Raw genomic sequence first — 21753 nt, 5'->3', positions numbered from 1 at the left:
TTGTTGTTGTTTTTTTGTGCACAAAAGTTATAAAAACAAATTGGCCAAAGTTATAATACACAAGAGTGAGCTAACTCTTCTAGTTAATTCGTGTGTAGTTGTATTTTGGTTTATTTATGGTAATCCATGATGCTCATTCACACTCATATTAAACTGCTGATGGTCTTTAATAATTCACGATTAATAGGTGGAACAATTGATTGTTCTTGCTAACACGTGTAGGGTTAAACTTCCAAGTTTGTATGTTTTACCTGTCGGCTAAATGTTTTATTAATGTATGTTTTACTGTTTCAGATGTGCTTGTATTTTGAAAGAACTTGGAAAAGATAAAAACGACCCGTTTCGTTACATGACAATGTTATAATACACAATACATCATCAGAAAGTATTGCAATGATGCTAAGATGTGCTTGTTAGTTCGTCCTCAAGTACTCGCACTGATGCGGTTTCATTTCTTTTCTCTGTTGGACACAAGATGAGACATTCTGAAGAATCTTCAGACAGTTCTTGCCATACAACGATAGTTCATACTAGTGGCGATTGCTGTTAAAGGCCCGGAAGACCCTAAAAGTCTCTTAAAACTAGGGCATATAACTTGTGCACCATAGTTCAAGTCTTCTGTAGCCAAACAAAAGCATTTGAGGAATAGACCCAAATTTAAGACTGATAATCGTCCCCTCCACCAAAGTTTGCGTCCAGCGAAACGAGTGGGCTTTAAAGGGTGTTTGGATGCTTTTTGCACTTTTGCACAATTGCAGAGTTGATTTTGGGTTACCCAAACAACTTTTTAAGATCAAAAATCAAGATCAAACGCACTATGCAAACACTACGGAGAGCCCCTTTCACAAACACCGTTATCTCTCATGGTGAAGTCCGTCCGTCCGTCCATCCAACACTTGTATTCATGAACTTTTTGGGCACGCACTTCAGTTTACTTTGAGGCCCAGTGTAGTAAACCCCGTTCTAACACACTAATAACTTGTCCACTTGCATAACTTTAACAATGACTTTGCAGTGTCATGATTCTTTGAACTCTAGTAACCTCACGGTAGGCTTCGGTCATGAAAGACAGCTGTCAATCATTTCAGCTGTACTTCCCGTGGAGTCCCGTTCAGAGGAAGTTTGGTCAATGATGTCAAATCTGGCGTGCACATGAGGTCATAAATGATGTTTTCCACCGTACCGTTCAGGCCAAACTGATGTCTGATGCCTTAAAAGTATTTGATTTGTCGTCATTTACCCTCCGTGCTCGTTATTTGCCCTGAGAGCGAGCAGTCCAGGACAGTCCGTATCCGTTCTGCTACGTCACTGCTGTCACAAGCAATGAAGAAATCAATAAACTGATAAGACGGTGGACAGAGCGATGAAACCAAGGACATGACAAACTAGGAAAGTTGGAAAGTAGATCTCTGAAACTCTTAATCAGGCTTGTAAATTCTAAATTCACTTGGTCTAGTAGTTTATTAGGGGCACTAGGGGTGTATTGGCACGTATTGTATCTACTTATTATCTGTTGTCACGTGTAGTCGAGCGTTCTAGCTTGTCAAAGTTTGCTATTTTGACCGCAAGCCCATATGGACGCTTTTGACGCTTGCACACAGCGACTGTTTTGGGATATTCACGTGGACTGTCATCATCTAGAAAAGGAAGGCTACACGTGGACAAACAGAATAACGACGTTTACTTTGGCCTTTAGAATTCCGCTAACAGGAAGTCTACGAGTGCCCATGGAACCGTGTGGTAAAACATGGTAGATTTTGGTACACAGATAAAAAGGAGTCTCAGCTTCTTTCATGGCAAGTTTGGGGTTTCTATCGCAAACCCTCTAGCGCCACCTACAGCTCAAATTTTTACTATAATTTCACCCACTAAATTCATACGTTTTTGAACTCGTTCATTGGGTCATTCCCAGATTTGTGTCGAATAATCTTGAGATGTGCCAATCAACATTACTTGCAGATTTGTGCTATTCCAATGAATACATTTGGCGTAAAGGTTTCTAGACAGGAAGTGAGGTTGTTTTTTTTCACCACGCTTTGGCACGTCGATGCAAAACTTGTCCATTTTCATTTCCACCGCAACCTAAGGGTTCCCGAGCAGTTTGGGGATAGCACCACTTTGTTTTCACGCAACATAATGCTAAGCAAATCTACTATTGCCTTGAATAAACACTTGTATGCCTGATTTCAGACTGGCATGAACCGTAGCTCTTTAGGAAGTGTAGTGGCGTGTGTCCTTTTCGATTTTTTGCATTGAGTTGGTTGAAGTTCCTGCTGTTTGTAGGTTGATGTATGCATGTAATTTTGAGGCATATGGAGGGTCGGGGGTAAATCTCAGAGCTGTCAGTCCTGCTGCGGCTCTTCAGCCTTCAGCAAGCGCTTGACATCCAACCCCCTCGGTTGCACCGAGACCGTGATGGCATCTCGCAAGTATGAGAACAGTCACACATCCAGACTCCATTGTGAGCTCAAGTCTACATGAAAGCACTTTCCTGGTCTTATTGTTCATGATTAATCGGTGCACATTGTTCAAAATAATACAATTGTCTTTGTAATAATAGTTCATCAAAATATGACAACTTTCCTTTTCGGCTGACATCACAAATGAGACACTTAACGCCATCAAATCAACTCCCAGTGGATAAAGTCAGTCTCCCATTATGTTTCATGTTGACTCACTGGATCTGAAGCCACTGCACTTCTACACCAAACGACATGTTTTTAATTGAAATGGTTATTTAATACGTCTCTTTTGTGCTTGTCTGTGTTAAGGAGTGTCTTCTCGTTGTTCGGGGCTGTTTGAACGGCACTTGACTGTGAAATATGGCTTCATTGTGTGGCATCTCTCTCTGGTTTCTATGGCAACCACGTCCACCCCAACAATATTTCTAATGGCAGGACATGCAACAATGATAGTTCCTGTTCTATACAGTTGGACTGGGCAATCTGTTAAATATTCGTGATATTATCCCGTTGATTTTGCTAGCGCTATAAATGTAAAGCAATGTTGCGCATATTACGATTTGGATGCACTTTTTATTTGGCCACTGCATTTCTGTCAAGGGTGTGTCATTGGACTAATTTCATGATCTTTCACGGATGCATAATTAATCAAAATAACCAAATTCGCAGCGTAGCAATATGTGATTATTTTCCTCCTCAATGTGGAATGCCAAATTCCCAATGTGCTCCAGGTCCTCGTGGTTACGGAGGACGAACCTCAGTGGCCTCCGCGTCTAAAACCGTCAATCCGCGCGTCTTATCACGTGACTTATCGAGCGTGTTACTGTAGCGCGTGTGGAGGCTTCACGCTAGTCTCCGCGGCATCCACGCACAACTCGCCACACGCCCCACCGAGAGCGAGAACCACATTGTAGCGACCGCGAGGAGGTTACCTCATGTGACTCTACCCTTCCTAGCAACCGGGCCAATTTGGTTGCTAAGGAGTCCTGGCTGGAGTACAGTGCCGTCGCTGGCCAAATTGATGCCCTACGCTGAGGGGTTCGTGTGATAAGAGCGTGAAGCGATCATCTGTGTTACGCAACTGCTTTCGGGTCCTTGAATAACGTATAACGTGCGAGTAAGGGAAACCGGAGGACTTTCTAGTGCCCTCCTAGGGTAAGATGGTGTCCCCCCTAGGGAGTCTGTGCCCTACGCAGACTGCGCAGTCTGCTTATAGGACGCGGCGGTATGGAGTCACTCAGCACACCTCGCGTCTCGGATTCAAACTCGTGACTCCAGGTGTTGTAGTCAGCGTCTTAACTCGCTGAGATACCAGACCCCCTCAGCTATATGTGATTATTAAATGCTAAACCTGTCATTTTAAATGAGTACATGGTCTGTCTGTGCTTCAGAGTGAATGGGTGGCATGCTGTTCTGTGTGCACGCACGGGGCTCATGATCCGCTTGAGCAATTCGCGTGCATCGTGAAAGCAAAGTGCTGCAGATTCGAACCATTCCAAACATTTGAAATCACTCCAATTTATCTCATGACGGAAAGAACTAGGTCGCGAGTACAAGCGGCCGAAATGGGCTTCCTCAGAAGGGTGGCGGGCTTCTCCCTTAGAGATAGGGTGAGGAGCTCAGTCATCCGTGAGGAGCTCGGAGTAGAGCCGCTGCTCCTTTGTGTCGAAAGGAGTCAGTTGAGGTGGTTTGGGCATCTGGTAAGGATGCCCCCTGGGCGCCTCCCTAGGGAGGTGTTTCAGGCACGTCCAGCTGGGAGGAGGCCTCGGGGAAGACCCAGGATTAGGTGGAGAGATTACATCTCCACATTGGCCTGGGAACGCCTCGGGGTCCCCCAGTCAGAGCTGGTTAATGTGGCTCAGGATAGGGAAGTTTGGGGTCCCCTGCTGGAGCTGCTGCCCCCGTGACCCGACTCGAATAAGCCGGTGATGGAGTGAATCTCTATTCCTCCGTGTGTTTTGACCCTTGATCCAGAGCAGCTGATTGGCTGCTTGTGTTGAGAGGAGTCCCTCCATATAAGGGAAGTCCAAAGTCAGTCTGATATCTTTGCCCCTGAGGACGAGCAACCCCCCAAATTCTCGCCCCAGTGCAAACAGAAGGTGATGCAACACATTTCTTATCTCAAACTCATTTTGGAAGCCCAGTTATGCCCTCTAGTGACGCAGGTGGGAGGGGCGCCCGCGGGGTGACAGGAGGGCGCAGCGTCACGCTAAATGGTTGAGCAGCGTCCTGATTGGTTAAAAAGGGCCCTCCCTACGCTCTTTAAAGCTGCCATTCGCCTCCAGGGCTAAAAACAAAGCTCATCATTCTAGTGTCAGCACATCTCGTGTTCTGGAACTTACCGGCTCATGCTGTGAGTGCTGTGAGTAACCAATCCTCTGTTAACACTCATCATAACCTGGTTGAAGCTAGTGAACTCTTTAAGATGCATGCAAAGTGCTGTTGTGTTTGGTGTGAAAATGTGTGTGTGGTCGGTGTCACTGCTGGTTGTGTAGCTCAGGAATGCAGGTTGAAGCACAAACACAGACGTTGTGTTTGAAGAGCGAGTGTTTCTCAAGTCGTAAAGCACTCGGGGCAACTCCAGCTGCTCCAAGATCCTCAGCAGACCAGCCGGAGGACAGCAGAACTTCAATGACTTGGAGTTGACGCTGCAGCGTTTGGTTTGTTCGTTTGAAATGCTGGTGATGATCCGAGACGCGTGTTGCCGTGCAGACATTAGCGTGGATGGGATAGCTTTTGGAAGAATTTGATGCAAAGTTCATATTGAGATCTTCAAGACGTGGTGTGTTGGCAAATCTAAGCACAGTCTGGGACATTTAGTTCTCTTCTGAAACTCTAGAGGAGACACATGTGAGGGTATTTTTCAAAGGAGTCCTCCATTTGCATTTTATATGCTATCATTGCTGTCTAGGAGAAGCAATCTCATTTGTGTGTTTTATTGCCAAAAGCGTAAATTCAAAGTAGTGCTGCCTTGACTGGCTACATCAGTAATGTGTTTGGAGACGGTGGTGTCTGATCGAATACCTGTTGAAAGTTTAAAGTGTGGTCAGGTGTCGTTGGTAAGTTGTCATTGAACTGCTATACACCAAGTGTGCCGCACAAGCCCTCAAAAGTGAAGCCAAAACGTCTCGATCGCCCCCCGGTGGCTGGTCCGAGTATAGGTCATAAACCCCGCCTCCCCATGTTATTCAAAAGGATGTGAGACCAACTAAACAATTAAATTACACTTCACATATCTTTTTTCCAAAGATAGTTTCTGTCATTTACTGTCGTTTCTATCACGTTGATGTCATTTCAAGTGTTTGTTTTCAAAATAAGTTTGTTTTTAGTTATTTGATGCTATAAAAACGCTGCTGTGACATCATGATTGACAGCTGTGATTGACAGGTTCTCTGAGCGAAGTAGTCACTGAAGCACCAACTGACTTTTTTTCAGGATCTTCAGAGGATTGAGGAGATTGGAGCTTTAAATGTAATATCTAAATTTCTATAATTAATTATTTCACACCTTCAAAAGTGCAGGGGCGTGTGCTTGCGATTGATTCGGTGAGAGTGAGGGCGGGGCTTTGATTTTGCGGCTTTACTTCCTGCTCACTACTGCGCAGGTCTGGTCCCGAAATCGCAACTGCGCAGACTCGAGTCCCAAGATGTCAGCGCCATATCGGGACACTGGCGGCTTCAGTTCCCACCAATGGAAAAGAGCGAAGGGGCGTCGGCCATCTTTTTTTACAGTCTATGTTATACAATGGTTGTTCTGGTATCAGTAGGCTTGAGTTTGTTACTGGAGGTTTTGTCTGACAAATTGGTACAGCTGAAGTTACATAATATTTAAATGGTTGATACAAATTTAGGGTAATTTTATATCAATAATAACAACAATGAGCTAATGGGGCTTTTCCTCTGCTCGCTTTTTTGGGGTTTTCCACTGTGGATAGTTCCTGGTACCTGGTACTTTTTTTAATACCACATCGGTCGAGGTTCCAAGCGAGCCGAGACTAAATGTGATGTCAAAACCTTGCAGATCACTGATTGGTCAGAGAGAATCGTCACTACCGGCGACACTGGATTTTCGTCAACCCGCTAGTTTTAAAGCTAGCAACAGCGATAGCCGTATCATTGGTTCACGCGACTTTTGAATTGTAATATGAATTGGCTGTGCGCAAAACCACACCGTGGTCGATAAAACGAGGTGCGGACGTTCCTCTCGTTAGCGACGAACGACACAAAGTCTTTCAGGAAGTGTCTCGGCTGTTGGTCGCACACGGCTACCGCCGGACCTACCAAGAGTGTAGGGAAAAGATGAATAAACGTAAGTGGCTACAGAACCATCATGGAAAAGTGGAAGTGGTTCGACCAAATGGATGCTATCTAAACCGGCGAGCAATGGGACAGAGTGTGCTGGACTCGGTCATGGCGTTGTTGGCGTCCACGATGGAGGATGGGACGTTTTGTTACGTTAACTCTATACTCTGCTTGAAAGCTTCACTTTATTTAGTTGAGCAGCTACTGGAAACTTCTAAAACAACCAATTTAACTGTTACACTTGTGTGAAATCACCATGAACAACTGCTTTATGCAGCACAATGAGCTAGTAGCTAACAGCTAGCGGTCGTGTTATTGTTTATGGTCAGTTTGTGTCGCCTTTAAGATGATGTCACGGCAGTAGAGGCGGCGCAACTATGGCGATCAGCCTATAATCCCGCCCACATTGAGGCGGCACTAAACTGCAGTGGAAATGCAAGCTCAGAAATGTAAAGCGAGTCGAGTCGAACCGTAACGTGCAGCGGAAAAGTGCCATAACAGTGTATATCACAATATATATATATATGGCTAAACTGGTTTGAACTGGCAACGTCTATATATGTATTGCGGTATAAACGCTATAGCTAAGGCTGAATCCGATGACGCATTTATAACATTCCGCTGTATTTAGCATCATACCACTACAACATTAGTGGGATTTTACGAAAATCTCTGTACAAGTAAACGGACCAAACCTCAAACCTCAATCAGTTTGTGCGCAAAAGAGGTTGCATGTTTTTCTCCGACTTTTGGGCCAAGCGTACATTCATAACGAGATCCGTGTAACGTTTTCATCTATCAATAAGTCCGTCATTTACAGCTGATGCCTTCCCTTCGGCTGCATTTATGAATCGCATCAATGAGGGCTTTGTCTGTGAAAAGGGGGATTGTTGGTAATTGGGTGTAAAGAATGGCTTTGGCTTATTAACTGGCTCATCAGAGTCTTATGTTATGTTCCCTGCTTCGTTGGGCACTCAGGAAATGGTTTGTGCGGCACGGTTTGTGCTCTACATGGACTGGAAATAGCTGAACCTGGGACCAGTAAGCGAAAGGCGCTCTTAACAGGTGTGTAATGGGGTCGAGCTAAACAGGGCTGATTCCAGAGCGCATACGTCATGGAGACGCACAGATGCACTCAAGCCAAACAAACACTGAACAAACGCATGCTTTGAGAAGCCAGATATGTAGAGTACTAGTGCAACACTGTTCAGTGTGTGTGTGTGTGTGTGTGTGTGTGTGTGTGTGTGTGTGTGTGTGTGTGTGTGAGTGAGTGATTGGATATATAAAACAACACTTATCAGATCCACCCATGCTGTCACTGTTAATACAGAGGGCTTAGGGGTTTAAAATCTGAGATAGAAACCATAAGGTTGTAGGTTCAAACCCTAAAAGGGCCAAATTTATAAGCTACCATCATTGCACCCATGCAATATGAAAAATGATGTGTTTTTTTTTTTTAAGTTAATAAGCTCATGACATCATGCAAAGTCATGCAAATGGGTTAAACGGTGTTCTTTTATCAGGGTAAGGTCGTGCATTAAAGGTCTTTATCATTAAAAAAAAATCAATAAATTGGGCCACATAGATTTTTGCCCTTGTTTTTGCAAGAAAACACCTTTACTGGTGTTCCTACCAGCTTTATCCAGTGTTTCAGCCTATTGGTGTGCATGTAAACACACGCTGATATTTCGTTCAATTTTGGGAAAATATGCATTTTTTATGTTTCTTAGATTTGGGGTGTCTTGTGATGGTTATAGACCAAGTGTGCCACCGCACAAGCCCTCAAAAGTGAAGCCAAAACTTCTCGATCGCCCCCCGGTGGCTGGTCCTAGTATAGGTCATAAACCCCGCCTCCCCATGTTATTCAACGGGACGTGAGACCAACTAAACAATTAAATGACACTTCACATATCTTTTTTCCAAAGATAGTTTCTGTCATTTACTGTCGTTTCTATCACGTTGATGTCATTTCAAGTGTTTGTTTTCAAAATAAGTTTGTTTTTAGTTATTTGATGCTATAAAAACGCTGCTGTGACATCATGATTGACAGCTGTGATTGACAGGTTCTCTGAGTGAAGTAGTCACTGAAGCACCAACAGACTTTTTTTCGGGATCTTCGGAAGACTGAGGAGATTGGAGCTTTAAATTTAATATCTAAATTTCTATAATTAATAATTTCACACCGTCATAAGTCAAAAGGGGCGTGTGCTTGCGATTGATTCGGTGAGAGTGAGGGCGGGGCCTTGATTTCGCGGCTTTACTTCCTGCTCACTACTGCGCAGGTCTGGTCCCGAAATCACAACTGCGCAGACTCAAGTCCCAAGATGTCAGCGCCATATCGGGACACTGGCGGGTTCAGTTCTCACCAATGGAAAAGAGCGAAGGGGCGTCGGCCATCTTTTTTTACAGTCTATGGTATAGACCATTAGCTGATGCAGTGTGACATGTTATTCTAACACTATTTGACGTTTTTAACGCCATTTTTCTTTCAAAGCTATTATGCATGTAGGTTTCATGAGCTTATGCTAATTTAGACACCGCATGACTAGTTAAGTGCACCTCAAACGAGCTAAATGCTAAATAATGGCTATTCACGAAGACTTTGTACCTGAATCCCCAGCTGCTTTTGATGCCGCTAAATAATATTTCAATATGGCACCTGAAAATAACGCATACAAGACTAATACAAGAACTTTTGGTTGATTAAACCGTCTCAAGTGTTGCAACTACCATCAGCTAGCTGGCTAGCTAGCTAACTAACTGAAATGAAGATAGCATTGAGTCAGTGAGCTAATCTTGGCTAGCTACTCTGTCTCTATAAGTTATATACAGTAGCTAGCAGCTAGCAGAAATGTCTGAAAACATGTATACCTTCAAATAAACAGGACAAAACTGCTAACTGTTAGCTAGCTATTTGTTTTGCGGTTTATTTCATTGCACCATCAAGTCTGCATTTCACTTTTATTCCACTCCTGACTTGCATGTGTGCTTCATGATGAAGAAAAACACTTTCAGCGTACAACTAGCTTGCAGTTACATCCTCCCTTCCCTCTCGTGCCACAAGGGGGCACCCTATAACTGTGTCATTGATCCAAAAGAGCTGCCTGAGGCTTACTCGCAGCTTTTAGTATATTCAAATATTAATAATGATACATTTAAAAAACGACTTTACTTTGCGAGGCTCCCTGGTGGCTCAGGGGCCCCTAGCAGCCGCTTATACGCTCGTAGCTATAAATGGCCCTGCGTGGCGCTCAAATAAGTTTAAATGATTTCAACCCCTTTCAACACCTTTTAAAGCATCAGCTAATGATCACTGGACATTTTGATGGCATGTCATAATGTGGGCGACGTCTTGTTTTGATTTTAGCCGTGATGTTCTCTGGAGTCAAAGGGGATCAAAGTGGCACTTGATGCTTTAGTTGAGCGGCGAGTTGACGTCCCAACGCGAGGCCTGGTATTTGGAGGCAAGCTCCTGGATGTTTAGGGGCAACGTTGATTGTTTCGCCATCAGTTACTCTTTTAAGATGGTTTACTTGGTTAGCCGAGTTTGCAGAAGGCTCGTATGGTTCATCCTCGAAGTTTCTGAATACGTTTAATGTTTGCTGATGGTTTGAACTCTTTATTGATGACGTTCTCCAATCACGTTTCACATTTCTCTGCTTGTCTTTCCAGGCTTAGTTTTCCTTTTCCATAAACGACGTCAACACATCGGCAGACATGAGCCGGATCGAGCTGAGGAAAGTGAGCACAGAGGCGGACGACGAGAGCAGCATGGACGAACGCTTCACAGAACCCATTGATTCAGAGAGAGCCACCATAAACAGGTCAGTAACGCCACTGCTGTGTGATTAACCCCGTTGGGTATGACAGGGCGAACAAATACTGATGAGAAGTGTCATAGAAGCGACACTAACCACTATAGATTAGGTTTTAGGTGAAAGTTTTAGCTTTGGGATGTACGTTTTAATCATTAAAACGATTATGACACCATTTCACTCGCTTTTGGCGCCCCCTGCTGGACAGTTCACTGGGAAAACACATTAAATAAGAGCTGACAAGGGTAAACGTGGTTTGTGTTGACCACAGTGCGTTTCGTGTGGCTGCCGAGAACATGTAACCATCGAATTTACAAACCGAAATATTTCGTTTACTCCTGTACGATAAACGATGAAACATTCATGGAAGTCTTTGCTGTGAATTACAGTCAGTTTCTGGATGAAGACGACGCCGAGAGCCAGAAGTTTCTCACCAACGGAATGATGAAGAAGAATAAATATGAGGAATACCAGGAAGAATATGTAATTATATACCATAAATGTATCTCAGACATCAATATATCTTATTGTAAGTGTCTAATGTTGACTAACCCTCTCTCTGTCTCTCAGCATCCGGGTCACGCGTCGTTTGGTATGTCCGTCTTCAACCTCAGTAACGCCATCATGGGCAGTGGAATTCTGGGATTGTCCTTCGCCATGGCCAACACCGGCATCTTGCTCTTTGTGTAAGTATGTTTGTACCCAGATCTCATGAATATTAATTACATGGTGTTCAGCAGCCCTGGACTGGGAAGAGAAATTGCCCGGGATTTTACATAGCTACTGGCCCAAAAGTTGTGCGGGGGGGTGTTCGCTGTCCATTTCTGCATATCGCGGCGCCGTTTTGTGGTTTGTACTGCATAACGCGCCGGCTCATTTTAGCTTATCTCAGCCCGTTTCACGGCCGACCCACCGGCCCGCTTGGTTCTCCCGATGCCCAGTCCACCCCTGATCGGCGCCAAAGTGCGTCGGCCCACCGGGAAAATGCCCGGTGTCCAGCCATGTTGTTCGCCCAGTAGATGTTGGTTAGAAGTGCTAACATTAGTACTTGGGGAGGTTACCCCATGTGACTCTACCCTCCCTAGCAACCAGGCCAATTTGGTTGCTTAGGGGACCTCACTGGAGTCACTCAGCACACCCTGGATTCGAACTCGTGACTCCAGCTGTTAAGAAAATTACTTTTGGGTGGACCTCAATAAAAATAGATGGGCCAATATCTTTTCCTTAACAGAGAAGCGGTGCATTCACAAACGTATAAATATATATTCAAAGTCAAAAAATAATCTATAATATTCTGGGCCTATTTTGGGTAGCCCTTGGCTACGCCCCTTTCTCAAACAGACATCCCGGAGATGTACGTGTGCTTTCTGGGTATATAACCTCAAAAGAAATGGGCTACAAGACACACAACTCCTCCGAACGTGTTTATAATGGTTGCCAAGTCTCTGTTTGTAGCTAATGTGGCACTTCCAGAAACCCTTTGAGAGGTTGTTATCTAAGAATGTGTGTTGCATGGCAGGGTTTCAGACTGTTACAGGACCAGCTCTGGTGTCATCACGCCACATATATCGCTGCAGCAGACACGACGGCTATTTTAAACCAATGGCTCTCGTCTCTTTCAGCGAGGGGTGAAAGTGCACGCACGTACGCGCGTGTTTGTGACTGACAGCGGTCAACTGCGAGTGGCCTACCCTCCACTGACCTTACGTTCCCTTCAACCGTAAGAAGATAATGTGGTCGCACATCTTCGGTACTAACTGTCACCTGAATGCCGTCCAGTCGCCGGTCGCTCATTCTCTGAGACTTCCGTCAGATGGATATTTCTGTGCTGTGGCATGCAGCGGTCGGGGGTCAAGTGACCAAACCATCATTAATCTTTCTCTGTCTGGCATTGCTTTGGTTCTCGCTGCGGCGGGAGGGTTAATTCGATGTGACCTGAGTTTTAAGCAGCTCTTAAACCTGTGCACACCAAACCATCAACGCCGTTGGTTTTTAGAGGCCGTTAGCATTAGCTTGCTTCAAATCAATGTTTTTAATGTTGTGATTCACATAAGAGATGGTTGGTTTGGTTCATGGCTTACGACTCTGTTATGAAGGACTGCATGAAATCCCTATGGGAAAAATAAATGGGAAAAATACTTCCGGAAACAAGATGGATGAAAAAGTAGGCGTACTTGTTGTGCTCTATTCCAGCTTATTCTGACTAAGAATCGCCCATTTAAAAGCGTCTATGGGAACTGAAGGAGAAACGTTCTGAATTTTCTTTTTATTCTTTTTAGAATTCTTCTGCTTGGAGTTTCCATCCTGTCGCTGTACTCTGTTCATCTGTTACTGATGACGGCCAAAGAGGGAGGTGAGTCATGAGATTACATAAACATGTGTGGAGCTACGTATGCACGCGCAATATGATATTTTGAGCGCACAAAAACATATGCACGCGCAATATGATATTTTGAGCGCACAGAAAACGTATGCACGCGCAATATGATATTTTGAGCGCACAGATAACGTATGCACGCGCAATATGATATTTTGAGCGCACAGATAACGTATGCACGCGCAATATGATATTTTGAGCGCTACAGATAGCGTATGCACGCAGCGCAATATGATATTTTGAGCGCACAGAAAGCGTATGCACGCAGCGCAATATGATATTTTGAGCGCACAGAAAGCGTATGCAGCGCCAATATGATATTTTGAGCGCACAGAAAACGTATGCACGCGCAATATGATATTTTGAGCGGACAGAAAAGCGTATGCACGCAGCGCAATATGATATTTTGAGCGCACAAAAGCGTATGCACGCGCAATATGATATTTTGAGCGCACAGAAAGCGTATGCACGCGCAATATGATATTTTGAGCGCACAGAAAGCGTATGCACGCGCAATATGATATTTTGAGCGCACAGAAAGCGTATGCACGCGCAATATGATATTTTGAGCGCACAGAAAGCGTATGCACGCGCCAATATGATATTTTGAGCGCACAGAAAGCGTGACGCACGCGCAATATGATATTTTGAGCGCACAGATAAGCGTACGCCGCAGCGCAATATGATATTTTGAGCGCATAGAAAGCGTATGCACGCAGCGCAATATGATATTTTGAGTGCACAGAAAACGTATGCACGCGCAATATATATTTTGAGCGCACAGAAAACGTATGCACGCGCAATATGATATTGAGCGCACAGAAAACGTATGCACGCGCAATATATATTTTGAGCGCACAAAAACTTATGCACGTGCAATATGATATTTTGAGCGCACAGAAAACGTATGCACGCGCAATATGATATTTTGAGCGCACAGAAAACTTATGCACGCGCAATATGATATTTTGAGCGCACAAGCTTATGCATGCGCAATATGATATTTTGAGCGCACAGATAACGTATGCACGCGCAATATGATATTGAGCGCACAGAAAACGTATGCACGCGCAATATGATATTTTCAGTGCACAGAAAGCGTATGCACGCGCAATATGATATTTTGAGCGCACAGAAAACGTATGCACGCGCAATATGATATTTTGAGCGCACAGAAAACGTATGCACGCCGCGAATATGATATTTTGAGCGCACAGAAAACGTATGCACGCCGCAATATGATATTTTGAGCGCACAGAAAACTTATGCACGCGCAATATGTTATTTTGAGCGCACAGAAAACGTATGCACGCGCAATATGATATTTTGAGCGACAGAAAACGTATGCACGCGCAATATGATATTTCGAGCGACAGAAAACGTATGCACGCAGCGCAATATGATATTTCGAGCGCACAGAAAACGTATGCAGCGCCAATATGATATTTCGAGCGACAGAAAGCGTATGCACGCGCAATATGATATTTCGAGCGCACAGAAAACTTATGCACGCGCAATATGATATTTCGAGCGCACAGAAAACTTATGCACGCGCGCAATATGATATTTCGAGCGACAGAAAACTTATGCACGCGCAATATGTTATTTCGAGCGACAGAAAACGTATGCACGGGCAATATGATATTTCGAGCGACAGAAAACGTATGCACGCAGCGCAATATGATATTTCGAGCGACAGAAAGCGTATGCACGGGCAATATGATATTTCGAAGCACAGAAAAGCGTATGCACGCCGTAATATGATATTTCGAAAGCACAGAAAACGTATGCACGGGCAATATGATATTTCGAGCGACAGAAAGCGTATGCACGCAGCGCAATATGATATTTCGAGCGCACAGAAAACGTATGCACGCCGCAATATGATATTTCGAGCGACAGAAAGCGTATGCACGCGCAATATGATATTTCGAGCGACAGAAAAGCGTATGCACGCCGCAATATGATATTTCGAGCTCACAGAAAACGTATGCACGCGCCAATATGATATTTTGAGCGCACAAAAACGTATGCACGCGCCAATATGATATTTTGAGCGCACAGAAAACGTATGCAGCGCCAATATGATATTTTGAGCGCACAGAAAGCGTATGCACGCAGCGCAATATGATATTTTGAGCGCACAGAAAACGTATGCACGCCGCAATATGATATTTCGAGCGACAGAAAACGTATCGCAGCGCCAATATGATATTTCGAGCGACAGAAAGCGTATGCACGCGCGCAATATGATATTTCGAGCGACAGAAAACGTATGCACGCGCCAATATATTTCGAAGCACAGAAAGCGTATGCACGCGCGCAATATGATATTTTCAGCGACAGAAAGCGTATGCAGCGCCAATATGATATTTTCAATGCACAGAAAACGTATGCACGCCGCCAATATGATATTTTGAGCGCACAGAAAACGTATGCACGCGCAATATGATATTTCGAAAGCACAGAAAAGCGTATGCAGCGCGCAATATGATATTTCGAGAGCACAGAAAACGTATGCACGCGCAATATATTTCGAGAGCACAGAAAACGTATGCACGCGCAATATGATATTTTCAGCGCACAGAAAGCGTATGCACGCGCAATATGTTATTTTCAATGCACAGAAAGCGTATGCACGCGCAATATGATATTTTCAGCGCACAGAAAACGTATGCTCGCGCAACATGATATTTTGAGCGCACAGAAAGCGTATGCACGCAGCGCAATATGATATTTTGAGCGCACAGAAAACGTATGCACGCAGCGCAATATGATATTTTGAGCGCACAGAAAGCGTATGCTCGCGCGCAACATGATATTTTGAGCGCACAGAAAGCGTATGCACGCAGCGCAATATGATATTTCGAGCGACAGAAAGCGTATGCGCAGCGCCAATATGATATTTTGAGCGACAGAAAGCGTATGCCGCAGCGCAATATGATATTTTGAGCGCACAGAAAACGTATGCACGGGCAATATGATATTTTGAGCGCACAGAAAGCGTATGCACGCCGCAATATGATATTTTGAGCGCACAGAAAGCGTATGCACAGGCAATATGATATTTTGAGCGACAGAAAGCGTATGCACGGGCAATATGATATTTTGAGCGCACAGAAAACGTATGCACAGGCAATATGATATTTTGAGCGCACAGAAAACGTATGCATGGGCAATATGATATTTCGAGCGCACAGAAAACTTATGCATGCGCAATATGATATTTTGAGCGCACAGAAAACGTATGCACGGGCAATATGATATTTCGAGAGCACAGAAAACTTATGCATGCGCAATATGATATTTTGAGTGTGTAGTCATTTTGCATGCACTTGAACTCAGTTTTGTGAAGTGTTGTATCTTGCAAAGATAAATTCATTTTGAGCAAACAAAAATGTTGTGGTTTTAATAAAGTTTATTTGAATGTGAATTTGCTTCGATTTCTTACATTTTGCTTTCTCCTACTACCCACTAAAAATACCTTTTGCTCAAAATATCATCTTGTGCATGCAGAGCATTTTTTTTTGCACTCAGTATAACACCATATGCATGCACATTCATTAAAGAATCATGGCAACTCTGTGAATTTCCTCTGTCTGAAGGCTCACTGATCTATGAAAAGCTTGGAGAGAAAGCCTTTGGCTGGCCGGGAAAAATGGCGGCATTTGGATCTATAACTCTACAGAACATTGGAGGTAAAATAAATGATTGTTATTGTCTTGTAGTTGGCTGTTTAGTTAATAATGTTAGTATTTTTCAGATTTGTATATTTTGAACAAATGTACTTTTTAATTTCAACAATATATTTATTTCATTTTGTTTCTATGTAGTGAAGTGTGAATTTTAGTAATCATGAATTTCAGCAAGAAACTTCTTTTAAAAAATGGCTGATTATGCAAATGATCAGTTTCTGTTTCATCGGTGGATTGTACACTGGGGACTCTTATTTTGAAATCACATAGATTTGGGTCTGTTACGATGGTAAATAATTACATATAGAGAAAATTAAGCTTTTTAAAACCTGTAGATTCACCAGATGAGGTTGGGTGATGGTAAGGACTAAAATTAAATTTGGGGAAAAAATGAAACCAAAATATCGGCAACTATAGGTATATATTTTCCAAAAACCGATAGTTCAAAAAAGCAACTATTGGTACCGATTAATCGGTAATACTGATAAATAAAGCGCAATAATTTATATACTGTAATAACCCGGTCTCGAATGTCTGTCAGTGTCAGGGCTGGACTGGTAATCTGGCATACCGGGCATTTTCCCGGTGGGCCGATGCACTTTGGGGGCGGACTGGCCATCGGGACAACCGAGCAGGATGGCGGGTCGGCCGCGAAACGGGCCGTGATAAGCTAAAATGAGCCGCCACATTATGCAGAAAAGGACAGTGAACACCCCCCCGCTCAACTTGTGGGCCGATGCATTTTGGGGGCGGACTGGCCATCGGGACAACCGAGCAGGACGGTGGGTCGGCTGCGAAACGGGCCACGATAAGCTAAAATGAGCCGCCGCGTTAGGCAGTAAAGGACAGCGAACACCCCCCGCTCAACTTGTGGGCCGATGCACTTTGGGGGCAGACTGGCCATCGGGACAATCGAGCAGGACGTCGGGTCGGCCGCGAAACGGGCCGCGATAAGCTAAAATGAGCCGCCACGTTACGCATTAAAGGACAGCGAACACCCCCCCGCTCAACTTTTGGGCCAGTTGCTATGTAAAGTCCCGGGCCGATTTCTCTTCCCAGTCCAGCCCTGCCATTGACTGATGTGTGCCAATAACGAGTTTTCTTTTGTGTGTCTCCAGCCATGTCCAGCTATCTGTTCATTGTCAAATACGAGCTCCCAGAAGTGATAAAAGCGTTCCTCGGCCTGGAGGAGAATTCTGGGTAAGTGCTTGTTCCTCACTGACGTTAAATGAGCGTTTGTGAGTGTATATAATGATATATAATGCTAGATAACGGTTTAATGTTCACTGTGAATGATTGATGTGAGATCTCAAACTTAGCATTGTGTTGGTGTCTGTGATTGGTCGGTTTGAGAGGGAATGGTGCTAATTGGCTGTTCTGCTCATCTGTTTAGTGAATGGTTCCTGAATGGAAATTACTTGGTGGTGTTTGTGTCCATCGGAATCATTCTGCCGCTCTCCCTGCTGAAAAACCTCGGTAAGACTTTGTTTTACGTGTATATACATGTGCGATGATGTCATGGAGTGCGTATCTCACTGTATTCTCGTCCCGCAGGGTATCTGGGGTACACCAGCGGCTTTTCTCTCTCCTGCATGGTGTTCTTCCTGGGCGTGGTACGTTCACTCTCCAGAGACTATTACAGCTCGTAATGTCGTATGGTGTCACATTATACATCTGTGTGTTTGTGTCGGTCTCTCAGTTGATCTATAAGAAGACGATCCTCCCGTGCCCTCTTCCCTTCTTTTACCAACACGAAGTCGAACGCGAGTATAAGCGGTTCTGATGCGCTAGGTCTGTACGCATTGCAAAGCGTCTCAACGCTGGCGTACATCTCTGACGCGGCGGTGAGCGGACCTCACCTGGATCCTCACGTGCCCGTCCTCGATGCCACGGTGCAGTTCACGCCTCACCACGAAGACGCCGCAGACATGTGCACGCCCAAATACTTTGTGTTCAATTCTCAGGTGAGGATACGGCAGGATGTAAAAATACAAATATAGACTTGTGAGTGAGTCTAATGAAGACATGTGTGAGCTTACGGGCCGTACTTCAAGAGCTGCACACTACATACTGCACACTACATACTGCACACTTCATACTGCACACTACATACTGCACACTACATACTGCACACTACATACTGCACACTTCATACTGCACACTTCATACTGCACACTTCATACTGCACACTACATACTGCACACTTCATACTGCACACTACATACTGCACACTACATACTGCACACTTCATACTGCACACTTCATACTGCACACTACATACTGCACACTTCATACTGCACACTACATACTGCACACTACATACTGCACACTTCATACTGCACACTTCATACTGCACACTACATACTGCACACTACATACTGCACACTTCATACTGCACACTACATACTGCACACTACATACTGCACACTTCATACTGCACACTTCATACTGCACACTACATACTGCACACTTCATACTGCACACTTCATACTGCACACTTCATACTGCACACTTCATACTGCACACTACACACTGCATACTACAAGAGCATCATGGAGTTTGTGGTGTTTTCCAGACTGTTTACACGGTTCCCATTCTGGCCTTTGCATTCGTGTGCCACCCTGAAGTTCTGCCCATCTACAGTGAACTGAAAGAGTGAGTGGAGAAAAACATTGCTTTAATGTTCAAATATGGCTTATACGCTAATTATTTTTATTTACAATGAATATAATAACATATGCTATAAATCTTGAGTTTTTTTAGTTTTTCCATTAAAACTCCACTAACAATTATGAAACGTACAAATGTCGCTGATACCAATAACCAGTTATTATTTTATAATGTAATCGTGAAAACAGACGATTAGTTCAGTTCATGTCTGCTCCTTTTGCGTCAATGGTTTCTATTTACAACGTGTTTATGCAGCGGTTGAGTGTTCTAACCAATCACAGACATCTCCGTTGAGCAATGTAACGGCAATAGCCAATCACAGCCGCTTAGATTAGCTCTCCGTCCTATCATCTCCGTTGAGCAATGTAACGGCAATAGCCAATCAGAGCCGCTAGACATTTGTACAGTTTTGCTAGATTAGTCCTCCGTCCTATCAGTAAAGACTACTGATCATAATGCACAAGTTTTAAACCGTCTGAATGCCGAAATGATTGCTTTATGTTCCACCTCTGCTCGCAGTGGCACACGAAAATTAATACTGAAGAATTGGACAGCTTTATTTTTAATGAGCGCATTCGCGAGAGATACATGAACAAGATCACCGTTGAAGATGTAACGAACGTTGTAACAGTATTTGCGTGTGTGTGTGTTGCTCATCCATTGTTGCAAAACTGCTGAAAAAACTCCACAACAAATAAAAAAATGTATCAAATTACCATTCGGAAACTTTCTGCTCTCAAAGTTGTTACTTCTGACGGAGTCTCTTCCTCATCAGCGCTTATGATGTCTAGTTATCCGAAGCGGAGATGTCAAAACTCCGCCCTATTCTGGATACGGGGGCGGAGAGCGCCAGCTCATTTGCATTTAAAGACACACACACACACACACAAAAACACACAAACAGCTCGTTTATATTCCTCGGTTAAATACATTTTCAACATGGTATAATAAATGATCTGTGGGGTATTTTGAGCCGAAACTTCACAGACACATTCTGGGGACACCAAAGATTTAAATTACATCTTGTGAAAAGGGGTATAATTGGTGCCCTTTAAAAGAAACATCCACCATTGAAATCTGCTACTGATGAACATTATGGTTGCTTGTTTGTGATGTCACGGTCATTTAATATTTTAATTGACATTAATAATCGCTATTACAGTACCAAGGGCAATAATCGACAATTATGATTTTAGCTATAATCGTGCAGCCCTAGTATGTTGTAAATCTGCCTGTAAAAAAAAAGAAACAAAAAAAAAACAAGTATTTACTTTAAAGCTCCACTAACAAAAAAATACCAATAACTACTAATTTTTTTAAATTTAATTGTAATTTTTTTTAAACCAATATAAAAGCAGATTTTATACATTTGTACAGTTTTGCCTTTTAATTTTTTTTAACAACTTTACATTTACGTTTCCTAATTGTTTTTTTTTTTTGTTGTTGTTGTTTTTTAGTGGAGCTTTAATTTACTAATAAGTAATAATTATTTTTATTTAAATAACTAATCATTCAACATGTTATTTATAACCGATAATAATGGTAAATGTTATAAATCTGTACGGTTTGCAAAAAAAAAAAAAAAAGCTCCACTAACAAAAAATATGAATAATAAAACCAGTACTGATAACTATTTTAATTTATTTAATCGTAAATATTTAATTATTTTTATTAAGCATCGAAACATTTCAATGTACAGTAGAAAAGATGGATGACCCTAAAAGTATCTGCTTGCAATATCTGACTCGTGTATAAAATAATCCTAATATTTTTGTTTACATTTGGTGACTGCAGTCGATCAAGGAAGAAAATGCAGACCGTTTCAAACCTGTCGATTTTGGCAATGCTGGTTATGTATCTGCTTTCTGCCCTCTTTGGATATCTGACCTTCTATGGTATGTTACACACACACACACACACACACACCTTTAACATACAACCCTATGACATCACAACATTACAGTGGAGACTTTACCTGTTACCATAACACTCTCTCTCTCTCTCTCTCTCTCAGATCATGTGGAGGCAGAGTTGTTGCACACCTTCACTAAGGTGTATAAGTTTGATACAATGCTTCTGTTGGTGCGTTTGGCTGTGTTGACGGCAGTAACATTGACCGTTCCCATCGTGTTGTTTCCTGTGAGTACTCAAACACACATTTGCATACAAAATACCAACAAACTCACTCACTTGAACATGTTTTGTATTTCTGTGTATGTATGTGTGTGATATATATATATATATATATATTAGACAGAGGGCGCCCAAGAGCTGTGGCTTCTTTGGCTGTTTTTATGGCCATGCTTTCTGTTAAACACACACACACACACACTGAGGGAGGGGCTGAGCACTGGGGAATGGAATATTACCAGATGCAGTGCAGAAAATGACCTGCAGTTACATCGAGTGTCCACCGGAGGCGCTATAAACACA

General features: G+C 43.3%; 1 protein-coding gene across 1 annotated transcript in view; it reads left to right on the top strand.

Annotated features, from left to right (window-relative positions):
• Positions 1-21753, top strand: part of LOC127639043 (sodium-coupled neutral amino acid transporter 4-like) — a 35117-nt gene that overhangs the window by 914 nt on the left and 12450 nt on the right. Inside the window, 13 exon segments of the mRNA XM_052120866.1 lie at positions 10436-10587; positions 10968-11061; positions 11149-11264; positions 12858-12931; positions 16561-16653; positions 17769-17850; positions 18044-18126; positions 18205-18263; positions 18350-18403; positions 18405-18614; positions 19226-19305; positions 21115-21215; positions 21335-21459. Coding sequence (XP_051976826.1) covers positions 10481-10587; positions 10968-11061; positions 11149-11264; positions 12858-12931; positions 16561-16653; positions 17769-17850; positions 18044-18126; positions 18205-18263; positions 18350-18403; positions 18405-18614; positions 19226-19305; positions 21115-21215; positions 21335-21459 — 1278 coding nt within the window. The 5' untranslated portion in view covers positions 10436-10480.

This window comes from Xyrauchen texanus, chromosome 47, assembly GCF_025860055.1.
Source record: "Xyrauchen texanus isolate HMW12.3.18 chromosome 47, RBS_HiC_50CHRs, whole genome shotgun sequence".
NCBI classification, from domain to species: Eukaryota; Metazoa; Chordata; class Actinopteri; order Cypriniformes; family Catostomidae; genus Xyrauchen; species Xyrauchen texanus.
The sequence above is the reverse complement of the archived record's forward strand: the minus strand, read 5'-3'. Positions and strand labels throughout refer to the sequence as shown.